This window comes from Ceratotherium simum, chromosome 33 (genome assembly GCF_057802395.1).
Source record: "Ceratotherium simum simum isolate JZ-2026a chromosome 33, ASM5780239v1, whole genome shotgun sequence".
NCBI lineage: Eukaryota > Metazoa > Chordata > Mammalia > Perissodactyla > Rhinocerotidae > Ceratotherium > Ceratotherium simum.
The window spans coordinates 6,739,462-6,752,694 of NC_141932.1; the positions used below are offsets into that span (position 1 = coordinate 6,739,462).

The 13,233-nt window shown below is 54.1% G+C and overlaps 2 protein-coding genes across 5 annotated transcripts; one reads left to right on the forward strand and one right to left on the reverse strand.

The window, feature by feature from the left end:
* Positions 1-42: 42 nt before the first annotated feature.
* On the forward strand, positions 43-10,192 carry TFPT (TCF3 fusion partner). 4 transcript variants are annotated; one of them, XM_087421197.1, is made up of 6 exons: positions 43-466; positions 758-1,020; positions 4,334-4,404; positions 9,085-9,171; positions 9,254-9,481; positions 9,914-10,192. In XM_087421197.1, the coding sequence occupies exons 1-6, from the start codon at positions 444-446 to the stop codon at positions 10,031-10,033; spliced, it is 792 nt and encodes a 263-aa protein (XP_087277323.1). In that variant the 5' UTR covers positions 43-443; the 3' UTR covers positions 10,034-10,192. The 4 variants fall into 4 exon arrangements, with proteins under 4 accessions (XP_087277323.1, XP_087277324.1, XP_087277325.1 ...); XM_087421198.1 differs by having other exon boundaries at positions 44-466; positions 9,254-9,472; XM_087421199.1 differs by having other exon boundaries at positions 45-466; positions 758-1,016; positions 9,102-9,171; positions 9,914-10,100.
* Positions 10,118-12,676, reverse strand: NDUFA3 (NADH:ubiquinone oxidoreductase subunit A3). The gene is made up of 4 exons (XM_004439050.3): positions 12,602-12,676; positions 12,306-12,380; positions 10,806-10,883; positions 10,118-10,273 (listed from the first exon to the last, which is right to left on the reverse strand). Exons 1-4 carry the CDS (start codon positions 12,609-12,611, stop codon positions 10,182-10,184), a joined length of 255 nt encoding a protein of 84 aa, XP_004439107.1. The 5' UTR covers positions 12,612-12,676; the 3' UTR covers positions 10,118-10,181.
* Between the last annotated feature and the right edge of the window lie 557 nt (positions 12,677-13,233).

Genomic DNA, 13,233 nt, shown 5'->3' on the forward strand with positions numbered 1-13,233 from the left:
CCTCGCCCCGCGACGATCCTGGCCGCGTTTGGAACAACAACTTTATTAGCACCTGCCGCTAGGCGGAGAAGGGGTGAGCACGAGAGAGGAGAGGGGGTTTCTCCGGCTTACGGCCCGCCGCCAACTGAGCCTGCTAAGCGGAGAATCGCCGTAGTCGGACGACAGGGTGTCGAGACAAGAATAAAGACGGGGGCAACTCAGACGACTGGTGGAGGCGTTCGACGAGAAAGCAAGGCCTTTAAGCCGGGACTCGGGGTGGAGGTGCAGGGGGGTGGGGAGCGGACCGGAAATAGGGAACTACAACTCCCAGAAGGCCGAGCGGCTAAGTCCCGGATGCCGTGGCCGTGAAGTGTGATGGGACAGGTAGTTTTGCGAACGACTTAACCTAGAGGTTTTTCGTAGTTGGACGTTCTGAGGCCTAGGGTGCCCGGAGCGGGAGAGCGATGGAACTGGAGCAGAGAGAGGGGTGAGTGGCTTTGGGGAAAACTACGAACCCCAAAAGACATTGCGGCTGCATAACGTGCAACCCTCCGCGCTTTTACGCTGAGGGCTGATGGGGATTGTAGTTCATACATCTGCTTTGGCGTAGAAGTCTGCTAGGGACTGGGGTCTATACTCAAGCATCTTGGGGGAGGAGGCGGGGGCCCTGGACTCCTGGGTCTGAAGGAGGAGGGGCTGGGGGCCCGGACTCCTGGGTCTGAAGGAGGAGGAACTGGGGGCTAGGGGTTCAGGGTTCCTGAGCCCCCTGACCCTACAGGACCATGGCAGCCGTGGGTTTTGAAGAGTTCTCAGCGCCGCCAGGCTCGGAGTTGGCGCTGCCTCCGCTGTTCGGTGGCCACATCCTGGAGAGCGAGCTTGAGACAGAAGTGGAGTTTGTGTCCGGTGGTCTGGGCGGCTCGGGGCTCCGGGAGCGAGATGAAGAGGAAGAGGCAGCCCGGGGCCGGCGGCGGCGCCAGCGGGAACTAAATCGCAGGAAGTACCAGGCGCTCGGTCGGCGCTGCCGGGAGATCGAGCAGGTAGGTGAGTGCGGATTCCCCCGTTTTGGGGTCCTCTGGCCTAAATGACCACCCCTTCCCAGTCTCTGACTGTCCACATGCCCAGCATTCCTTGCGTAGGTGAATGAATCATTCATTCATTCATTTCGTACCTGTTATGTGTCAGGCACTGTGCAGGGCACCCGGAGAGCTGTCTCCTCTAGCAGCTTCCCTAACAACCCAGGTCAGCTCGTCACGGCTCACAGGTGCCTCTCATGCTCCCCACTGATCAGGCTCTTCAGATCTCCCATAGCCCTGACATCAGTCGCTCCTCCTGTCCTGTCCATTCTGCCTCTCAAATCTCCCTGGGATCCTTCTCCTCCCTTCCATCCCCACGGCCCCTGCTCCAGACTCAGCTTCTCTCAGCTGAGTCACTGCGTTAGACTCCTTGGTGAGAATGAGGATGGAGCAGTAGGCAGGGCCCAGATCTTGAAAGGCCACGAACACCAGGGCAAGAAGTTTGAAAAAATTTTTTGACAGCAAAGGGGAGCTATTGAAAGGTTTCAAACAGGGGAGGGACGGGGTCAGGTCTGGGTGTATGAAAGAAATCTCTGAATTTTGTTGTATTAGTTTCCTAGGCCTGCTGTAACCAAGTACCACAAATGGGTGGCTGAGTAACAGAAATGTGTTGTCTCGGTCCTGGAGGCTGAAGTCAGAGATCAAGGTGTCGGCAGGGTTGGTTCCTCTGAGGCTGTGAGGGAGAATCTGTTCCCTGCCTCTCCCCTTTTGGTGGTTTGCCGGCAGTTTTTGGTGTTCCCTGACTTGTAGATCTCTGCCTTCTTCTTCACATGGAGTTCTCCCGTGTGTGTGTGCCGTCCCAATTTCCCCTTTTTATAAGGACACCAGTCATATTGGATTAGGGCCCCTAATCACCTCATTTACCTTGAATACCTCTGTGAAGATCCTATCTCCGAATAAGGTCACATTCTGAGGTACTGGGGGTTAAGACTCCAACACACCTTTTTGGGGGGACACCATTCAACCCATAACATTGGTGTTGGGGAGCTCTGGAAAGGGGGAGGCTAGGCTGGTGTAGTGGTCCGAGCAGGAGAGGATGAGGCCTGAGCTGCGGTAGGAGTCAAGGAGATGAAGAGGAGGGGACGAGGTAGAGAGATGATAAGGAAGTGACGTTTCAGGGGCCAGCCCCGTGGCGTGGCGGTTGGGTGTGTGCGCTCTGCTGCTGGTGGCCCGGGTTCGGATCCCGGGCGCGTGCTGACGCACCGCTTGTCAGGCCATGGTGTGGCGGCGTCCCATGTAGGGTGGAGGAGGATGGGCACGGATGTTGGCTGAGGGCCGGTCTTCCTCGGCAAAAGGAGGAGGACTGGCATGGATGTTGGCTCAGGGCTGATCTTCCTCACAAACACACTAAATAAGTAAAAATAAAGAAAGGAAGTGACGTTTGAGCCGAGTCTTAGAAGTGGGAGCGTGTTTCACTGACTGGAGGGAAAAGTGCCTGCAGGACTCTGGGTGGCAGGGGGCTGACCCAGGACTGGAGGGGTGTTGGTTTGACCAGAGATGTTGGAGAGGACCAGAGGGGGGATGGCCTTGAAGGTCAGGCTGAGGGCAGTGGGAGCAGTAGAGTGCTGGGAGCAGGGTCAGCTCCGGGTATAAATTATATTTTCCTGAGTCTTCACTAAGCTGAGCCTATGCATACCGTGTGGCCTGCAGTTCCAGTCCTCTGTATGTACCAGCAGAAACAATGACAGTTACCAGGGTGTTCATAGCAGTGCTATTTGTAGCATAGTTTCATATATGCTGTTTGTAACATAGTTTCATATATATGTATATGTGTAGACATAAAATAGATGCTAGAAGTCAGTCAGATCTAATGTATATAAACCAGATACTGTGTATCTCTTACTATACAGCTTCTGCCTCTGCTCCATCCTTTAGCTCTCTTCCCCTCTCTTCTTTCCTCCAGGACCTCGCCTCTCTCTTCTCCTATGGTGTTTTCAAGACTCCTCCCACGAATCCCTCCGTCCACCGTTAGCAATAACATTTCATCCCTGACACACTGTGTTCACAGGGTTTTTCAGTGCAAGAGTGGTGCTGGCAGAGCAACCACTTGCCTGAGAGCACCCCCCACCGCGTGCCAGGCCTGCCCTTGGGGCTTTGTGCACAGGACATCTCAGAACTCTTTCAATCCTGCTCCCCCACCCACTAAGCAGCAGTACTCCGAGCCCTGTTTAACAGATGGATGTGGGGCCCAAAGGGTCTCAGTCATCTGATCCAAGGAGCTGGCATTTGAGTGTTAGCTCACCCCCTAGGAATAGGTTCTATTATTATTTCCATTTGAGAGATGCAGAAACCCGAGGCTCAGAGAGGTTAAGTAACTTGCCCAAACTCACACAGCTGAGAAGTGGCAGAGCTGGGATTGGAGCCCAGGTCTGTCTCACCCAGGAGCAGTACACACTTTAGCCACTGTATTAAGCTTCCTCTTTATTAAGCTTCCTCTTTGGCTTAGTCACATCCCCCTCCCTCCGTGTCTGGGCTGGGGTCCTCAGAAACTGTGTGCAGTGGCCGTTCCCTTGCCTGGAATCCTTTCCTCCCAGCTTGTCGCCCATTTGTCTCCTTGTCATGGTTCAGGTCTTGGCCCACAGGTCTTCTCTGACAGCCCTAACTAAAGTAACCACCTCCTGCCCCGATCTCCAGCACGTCGACCTGCTTGGGGTTCTTCCACACTTTATCACTGTGTGACGTCACTCGTTCAGAGACGTTGACAGAGCACGCATTCCGCCAGGCTCTGCTCACGGCACGGGGATACGGGCACAAATCCCCGTCCTTTGGGGGCTTATGTTCTGGTGGGGAGACTGTGAGCAGAACGAGTAAACAGACAGGATGTGAGGTGATGATGAGTGTCATAAGGAAAAACGAAGCAGAGAAGAGTGGCGGGGTGGGTGGGGTTCCGGGGTGGGTGGGGTTCCGGGGTGGGAATTGGGGAGGGGGTGTTGCAGTTCAGTGGGAGGTGAGTGGACTCTCTGAGCAGGTGACATGTGAGCTCAGACCTGAGGGAGTGAGCTGTGCAGATATCGGGGGAAGAGTATTTGGGAGCCCCCAGACAGGAGGGTGGCACAGGGCATTCGGCATCAGTCTGGAGGTCGGTGAGTGGAGTGGACGTGGGAGAGGAGCAAGAGAGGTGAGCAGGTGGGGAGGAGCAGGTGCAGGAGGCCTTGGGGGCCACGGGTGGTTTTGGCCGGCACCCCCAGTACACAGCAGGGGCTGCGTCCACCATCTGTGAGTGACTGAGCGGGAGAAGGAATGGAGCCCACTGACCTGTGCTCTCTCCCACCTCCGTACAGGTGAACGAGCGGGTCTTGAGCAGGCTCCATCAGGTACAGAGGATAACTCGGAGGCTGCAGCAGGAGCGGAGGTAAGCCTGCCCGCCCACTCTGGGCCCACGTGCCTCGCTGCCACACCTTCCCACCTCTCACCATTTCTCTACCACCATCCTGTCTGCCTGTCCTCATGGGTCAGGACAAGAGAGGCTGGAGAGGAGGGCCAGGGCTAAGGTGAACAGGGGCCAGGAGTGGGCCTGGGCCTTGCAGGCAAGAGCTGTGCCCGGGCCTGGGTGTGCCCCTTTGAATGGAGTGCAGCAGAAAGGAGCATGAGCCTTAGAGCCACAGACTCACTTTCAAGCACTGTTTTGCTGTGTGACTCTGAGCAAGCGACATCCCCTGAGCCTGTTTCCTGTCAACAAGAGTAATGCCAAAGTCACAAGGCTGCTGAGGATTAAATGGGAGCTCCCAGGGGATGAGCTCAGCTAGAGCTTCCCTCTGTGCGCCTGTGTCACCGTGACCAGGAGGGGCGTGAGCTCTGGGCCAGCCCACCTGGCATCTGATGCCAACCCCGCCATTCGCTGTATCCCCACCTCAGCGACATGGGGAGAACAGGTTTTGTGACGAAGGCTCCATGATGCTGAGCCCACCAGTCGGTCCTCAGCCCTCTGCTTGCCTGACCCAGTGGATACGCCTCTTTGAAGGCGTCCAGGTTCCTCCCCTGCCCGGGTTTCCCCTGCCTCCTGGCCATTCCTTCTTGGCCACTTTGCTGGCTCATCCTCTTTTCCCCAAACCCTTAACCTGCAGTCCCCCAGGGCTTGGCCCCTGGATCCTCTCTGTCCATACCTGTGCTGTCCAGCATGGTAGCCACAGGTGGCGACTTCCACTGACATTTAATTGAAATTCATTTTTATTAAATTCATTAATAAATTTAATTAAAATTCATTTTTATTAAATTCATTAATAAATTTAATTAAAATTCATTAAAACGAAATTGAAAATTCAGTCCCTTGGTGGTTCCTGCCACACAAGTGCTGAATAGCCACAGGTGACAATTCAGACTCAAGTCAACTAAAAGGAAGTGAAATTAGAAATTCATTCCTCAGTCGCACTAGCCACATGCTTGGTTGCCACAGGTGGCACTTTTCATTTAAATTAACTAAAATTAAGTGAAATTTAAAATTTCAGTTCCTCAGTCACACTCGCCACATGAGGTGCCCAGTAGCACGTTTTGATTTACATTCAAATTAATGTAAAGTGAATGAAATTAAAAACTGTTCCTCGGTCACTCTCGGCACATGCCAGGTACTCAGTGGTAGCAACGGGTGGCCGCTGTTTTCTGCAGCGAACAGCACAGATATGGGACATTCCCGTCCTCGCAGAAAGTTCTACTGGACAGTGCTGGTCTGTGTGCACCTCCTGAAGCTCTCATAACGCTGTGGTTTTAAAGGCCACCTAAATGCCACCAACCTCTGAACCCTGTCTATAGCTCTCCTTTGAACACTCTGTTCCCTTTGTCAGCCGCCTGCTGGACGGTGACACTTGGTTATCTCACATGCATCCGAAACTAACCCTGACCTCCCTCCCCCAAGCCTGCTCCCCCTCAGGCTGCTCCGTGTCTGAGAATGAACCCCTCCCCCAATTGCTCGGGCCGAACCCCTCCCCCAATTGCTTGGGACCCTTGCTTCTCTCTCACCCCACGTCTAATCCATCGGAACTCCTGTCGCCTCTACCCTTAAAATATACCAGAACCCCACGTCCTGTCACACCTCCACTGCCACCAAGCTGGGCCGAGGGACGTGGCCTCTCATGCGATTCCTGCTATGCTCTGACTGGTCTCCCGGTGCCTCCCGTATGCCTCCAAGTCTCTCACAACAGCCTGGTGAACTCCTTTTTGTCCTATGTATACCATCAGCCAAGATTTTATTTTACAACAGGACCCAGAGAGTTTAGGAAGGGGAGGGGTGGCCTTTATGGTTAAAACCTGAAAAGGGAGGGGGAGTACCTACACCCACTAAACTCCCCTTAATATTTACTAGGGATTTTTCGGGGAGTCACTTTTTCTGAACGCTGGGTCTGGAGCCCAGCCCGTAGGTCTCAATGTGTGGGCCCTGGACCAGTAGCCTCAGCACCACGTGGTAATTGTCACAACGCAAGTTCCTGGGCCTCACCCCAGACCTGTTGTATTAGAAACTCGGGGGGTGGTTAAATGGCCCTTTTAAAATGTAAGACACGCCACTGTGGAAAATAATGTGGCAGCTCCCCCAAATTTTAAAATAAATTACTATGTGAGGCCGGCCCCGTGGCTTAGCGGTTAAGTGCGTGCGCTCCGCTACTGGCGGCCCGGGTTTGGATCCCGGGCGGGCACCGATGCACCGCTTCTCTGGCCATGCTGAGGCCGCGTCCCACATACAGCAACTAGAAGGATGTGCAACTATGACATACAACTATCTACTGGGGCTTTGGGGGAAAAAAAAAGGGAGGAGGATTGGCAATAGATGTTAGCTCAGAGCTGGTCTTCCTCAGCAAAAAGAGGAGGATTAGCACGGATGTCACCTCAGGGCTGATCTTCCTCACAAAAAAAAAAAAAATTACTGTGTGACCTAGCAATTCCACTTCTGGGTATATATCCAAAAGTATTGAAAGCAGGGTCGCTGACAGATAGTTGTATGCTCATGTTCATCGCAGCGTTATTCACAAAAGCCAAAAGGTGGAAGCAACCCAAGGGGCCATCGATGGATGAATGGATAAAGCCAAAGGGGCATATATGTATACTGGAATATTATCCAGCCTTAAAAAGGAAGGAATTCTGGGGGCCAGCCCCGTGGCGTAGCGGTAAGTGCCTGTACTCCGCTGCGGGCGGCCCGGGTTCGGATCCCGGGCACGCACCAACGCACCACTTCTCCGGCCATGCTGAGGCCGCATCTCACATACAGCAACTAGAAGGATGTGCAATTATGACATACAGCTATCTACTGGGGCTTTGGGGAAAAAAAAAGGAGGAGGATTGGCAATAGATGTTAGCTCAGAGCCGGTCTTCCTCAGCAAAAAAAGAGGAGGATTAGCACAGATGTTAGCTCAAGGCTGATCTTCCTCACACACACACACAAAAAAACAATTAGTAACTTCTATCTGCCTTGTGAAGTTCAGGGATACAAAAAAAACCCAGTAGTTACATATGAAAGTAACTTAGAGAAACAGGGATAGAGGATGAGTGCTTTTGGTTTTAACTCAGTATATTCCGGGTTTAATGTAGGGGAACTGATATCAAGAAGCTAAAGCTGGGCTGACCCCGTGGCTTAGCGGTTAAGTGCACGCGCTCCGCTACTGGCGGCCTGGGTTCGGATCCCGGGCGCACACCAACGCACCACTTCTCCGGCCATGCTGAGGCCGCATCTCACATACATCAACTAGAAGGATGTGCAATTATGACATACAGCTATCTACTGGGGCTTTGGGGAAAAAAAAAGGAGGAGGATTGGCAATAGATGTTAGCTCAGAGCCGGTCTTCCTCAGCAAAAAGAGGAGGATTAGCATGGGTGTTAGCTCAGGGCTGATCTTCCTCACACACAAAAAAAACAGTTAAAGCTTCTCAGATCTCAACTCCTTGGCTTCCTGGCGCCAGAATCCACTATCCATCACTGAGACGGAGACAGTTGAAGGACACCCACTTGCGATTCCCTTATCTCACCATCCTTCTCCCTGCTGGCAGCCTCACAAGGCCAAACGCAGGCTGATGGGAAAGTGCTGACCAACAAGGCCACAGGCTCCCCCTCCCTACAAACAGCTACTTTCCTCACAACCTTTAAAACCCCTTGCCTCCCATCTTTCGGGGAGATGGGACAAATTTGAGAGCTCTCATCTCCCGACTCACATGACCCAAAATAAACTCTTTCCTTGCCATAACCCTGGCATTCTAGTTTTATTTGGCCCCTCTTTGTGTGGCGGGTAAAGAACCTGGGTATGTATCTGGTAACAACCAGACACCCTCCCACCTCAGGGCCTTTGCACTTGCTGTTCCTTCCACCAGAAATGTTCTTCTGCCACTCCCTCACCTTCTCAGTGAGACCTCCCCCTGCCATTCTTTTGAATTCCCAATCAGGTATCACCCACCCTCTTTCCTCCTCCCTGACCTGTTGTGGTTTGTTGATCTGCTGATGTCTGTCTCCCTACAAGAGTCTGAGTTCCGTGAGCCCAGGGGTCTTTGTTCTGTTCCCTGACACGTCCCTAGCTCCTGGAACACTGCCTGTACAGAGCAGGGGCTCCATTCATACTCATAGAATGAGAGAGGTTGTGCGTGTAAAACACTCCGCCCAGGAGCTGGCTCACAGGTAGCATTCAATCAATTAAAGCTTAAAATAGAAAACCTTTTAGAAGCCAGGACAGGAGAGAAGAGAAGGCAGCATCACTCGGAATGTTCTGTACCCGCCTCTCAGTTATTAATAAAAATAACAACTTACATTTGGAGGTTTACTAAGCCGGTACCCCACTGAGTACTTGAGAGGTGTCATCCAGTTGCAGCGTCACTCTCCTAACACTCCGCCCAGTTGGCGTTGTCATCTCCCTCTGGCAGTGCAGAAAACTGAGGCACAGAGAGGTCAGCTTGTCTTCCCTAAAGTCCCACCGGCTGGTCAGGTGCTCGGCACCCCGGTCTTTCAGACTCGGGAGCTCTGCACCTTCTGGGTCGAGGACAACTTTGGCTTCAGAGAGTCAAAGCTGGGCTCTGTCGGGTGCCCCTGTCCCCAACTGCCAGAAAATGGTTATTCTACTGGCAGCTTCTCTCCGGGCGCAGGTTTCTCATGAGGGTGCTAGACTCCTATGGCGATGACTACCGGGCCAGCCAGTTCACCATCGTGCTGGAGGTGAGTGCGGAGTCCCCGGGCGGGCTGGGTGAACCAGGAGCCCAGGACACAGCCTTCACCTGCCTCCTCATCTCCCTGCCAGGATGAGGGCAGCCAGGGCACAGATGTCCCCACCCCAGGCAACGCCGAGAACGAGCCTCCAGAGAAAGAGGCGCTGTCCCCACCCAGAAGGACGCCAGCACCCCAAGAACCCAGCAGCCCAGCCCCTGGTGAGGGGCCCAGCGGGCGGAAGAGGCGGCGAGTGCCCCGGGATGGACGTCGAGCGGGAGCCGCGCTGACTCCGGAACTGGCTCCGGTGCAGGTGGGAGAGGTGGGACCAGCTCTTGGCTTTGCTGCTGTTCCGAGGGGGACCAGCAGCAGGGGGCCGGCCTTGCAGTGCACTCAGGCGCAGGGCTGGGGAGAGCTGCAGGACAGAGGTGGAGCGGGAAAGGTTGGAGAGGGTCAGGGTTGGGTAGGGAAGGAGAAAGAGCTGGAAAAGCCTGGGCAAGGGCTTGGGTGGAGAAGGAGGAAGCCTTGGAGGAGGTTGTGGGGAGGAGCAGAGGAGTGGAGGGCTGGGAGGAGAGGAGGAGGAAGGGAAGGCAGATGAGGGGAGAAAACAGAGAACACGGGGACCTATCCCCCAAGAACGTTGGGATTTTCTCCGAGGTGCACAGAGGAAGTTGTCAGGAAAAACCAGAATGGTGAGGGCTGTGGTCTTCTCTAGATCCCAGGCCTACTCACGCCTCGCTCTTCTCTCCCCCAGATTAAGGTCGAGGAAGACTTTGGCTTTGAAGCGGATGAGGCCCTGGATTCAAGTTGGGTTTCTCGGGGGCCAGACAAACTGCTGCCCTACCCCACCCTAGCCAGCCCCCCCTTTGACTGACCCCCCAATAAACTGACCCCAGACTCCCCTTGGCCACTGTCTACTGCTCCCACCTCTAATCACACATACGCTCAGACTCTGGGGTCAGTTTTCACATTTTTATTGAGGGCCACCGGGGAGGGGGCCTCCTCCCTGTCAACGGAGGTGCTCACAGTTTCTTCAGCCACTCCAAGCTTGGGCCCTGGGGGTCCTGCGGGTGGCTGGGCACATCAGGCATGTTCCCATCATCTCGGAGGGGCACTGTGGGACAGGAGGGTGGGCCACTGAGACCAGCAGATCTCCAGGGGCCCGTAGAGAAGGGCTGGCCTGTCAGTTTATATTCAAAGAGGAAATGGCACCCCACGGGAGAGATGAGAGAAGAGAGTAAGAGTCAGGGAGTCAGAGATGCAGAGAGAAGCAGGGAGATAGAGACCCAGAGACATGGGAGACCAGAGAGAGAGAGACTGATTCAGAAAGGAGACATGGGGCGAGAGAGAGAGAGAGACCCAACAGAGAAGGAAAGAGAGAGGACGGAGACCTGGAGAGATGGAGATCCAGAAAGCAAGAGAGATGGAAACCCAGAAAGGGACAGAAATCTGGAAACTCAAGTCCAAAAATGGACAGGAAGTGAATTTTATGGCATGTGAATGATATCTCAAAAAAATAGAGAAAGGACAAAGGAAGTCCAGACTGCACTGCAGAATCTCAGATCCCTGCTGAGGAGAGACCTGCCCATCATTATTCCTCCCCCAGTGCAGGGAGGTCCCCCGGCCCTGCCCTGGCTCCCACTCACCTGGGTAGTTGTAGGGTGTGACCTTGTTGATCATGATGGAGTATTTGGTGTAGGGGCTGAGGGTGGGCACAATTATAGCTGTGGAGAGACACATGGGTGAGGCCCAGGGGACAGTGGCTCTCGAGGGGAGAAGGGGGAAGTAGGGAGAGGCTGAACCTTGGCAAAGGGGGAGTCAAGTGCATGGGAGGAGAGCAGGGAGGTCTAGCACCTCCAGGAGGCCCCTTTCTTCTTTGGGCACCCAGGGATCCCCATATATCAGAAAGGTTTATCATTTTTTTTGGAGGAGGGGTAGGAGCCAAGCTGTCATGGATACATGGAACCCAGAGGGCACAGAGGAGGGAAGAAGTGGGGTGGTCATGGAATGAATGCATTTGAGTGTAGAGGTCATGGAGCATGGGGGGAGGATATCTTGGGAATGTTCCAGAGGAATCATGAACTGTTACAAATTGAGGGAGGGGGTTGTACTAGGAATGGTTGCTGAGAAATTATAGTCCATCTAGAGTGGGAGCCAGGAGTCCTGGGGGGGTTGGGTAGGGCGTATAAAGGAATGTTCCAGGTTAGGCTGCCTGACAGAAATGTAATTTTATATTTCCTCATAGCCACATTAAATAAAGTTAAAAGATACAGAATTAATTTAAAAAATATATTTAACCTGATATATCCAAAACATTTCAACATATAATCAATGTGGAAAAAATTGAGACATTTTATATGCTTTTTGTCATACTGAATCTGTGAAATCTGGTGTATACTTTACATGAGCATAACATGTACCATCTCAATTCATACTAGCCCCATTTACAGGGGCTGCGTGTGGCCCGTGGCTGCCCAATGGGAAACTGTTGTTCTAGAACCTTATCCAGTGTGTGGTCTGCTGACTAGCAGTATTAACCAGACCTGGGAACTTGTTAGAAAGGCAGAATCCCAGGCCCCGCCCCAGACCTATTGGGTCAGAGCCTGCATTTTAACAAGACCCCCTCCTCAAGTGATTCCAATGCAGAGCAGCCCTGTTCTAGAGCAGAGGTTCTCGTTCTCAGTCAGGGCGGCACATTAGAACCACCGAGGGATTTTCACAAGATGCAGATTCCCCAGCCCCACCTAACTCAATTCGGAATCTGGTGGGGGGTGATGGTGAAAGGGGGCAGGATTCGGACACTACTTTTATTTTTGGCGCTCAGGTGTTTTGAATGCACAGCCGGGGTTGAGAACCTCTCCTTTAGAGAGATTATGGATCTCTTGGGTAGGTGTGTATGGGGTGGGGAGCGATGGGGGTGGTGAAGGGATCATATTAAGAATGGGGGTAGGCAAGGGGACGTTGTGGGGGTGCTGGCACACTGGTGGGGACACAGAACGCTGGGGGCGGCGATGGGGCTCGGGGTACAGGAAGGACGCTGGCGGGGGGATGGAGCGTTGGTGTGGGGCGATGGGACCTTTCGGGGGGCGGGGGGGAGGTAAAGCTGGGACGCCGGGTGTGGGTGATGCACGTTCCCGCACACGCACCGAGGCCCGCGATGGTGAAGGACGCGACCAGCACCGGCTCCTTGGCCCAGGCATTCTTGAAGAAGGCGGCGAGTCCTGGAGGGGCGGGAGACGAGGGTCACCCCTGCAGGGGATGCCCCCGGTGACCTCTAACCCCCTCGCGCCACCCCTGCCCTGGAGGAGCCCTCTCGTGACCTCTGCGTCCCCCTCCGGCCCGGATCCCACCGCCTCCACGGGGGCTCCGCTGCGCCCTACCCTTGACCATCGGGGCTCCCGGAACTACCCGCCCCCCGCACATCGGCTGCACCCACACTTACTCGCGGCCATCTTGGTCTCGGCGGCGGCGACAAGAGAGCAGAGCACTCTGGGAATTGTGGTCCCTACACGCGAGGCTCCGCTGACTGAGTCTGCGCCTGCGCACTGGCTCAGAACGGCGGTCCAAGGCGGTGGCGACGGCGTGGAGCATTCTGGGAGTTGTGGTTCCAGCGCGCGAGGCTCCTCTGACTGAGTCCGCGCGTGCGCACTGGCGCAGAACAGAAGTCAGAGGCAGCAGCGGGAAGGGAGGCGGTGCCCCAGATTTAAGTGTAAACCTGTCTTGGCATACCTGCCGCTGATCTCTTTTCACTCTTAGCCCAGAAGTCGCTCCCGAGGACTGACTTCCAGTTCTCCTCTTGCAACCCACCTGAGGCAGAATGCATTGGTCCTCATTTTATAGTTTACTTATGAAAGCCCATTTACAGGTGGAGACACAGAGGCTGTGAGAGGACGAATGACTGACCTATCACTTGAGGTCACAGCTCAAAATCAGTTCATCCTGGAAGCCCTGTCTCTCATCCCAGAAGGGTTAGGCATCTTCTGTGGACTCTCACAATGCGCTATGTAACCTCCATTAGAGCGCACATCACTTCTTTTTTTTTAACTGACCTGGTCTGGATCCGTCTTTCCAACA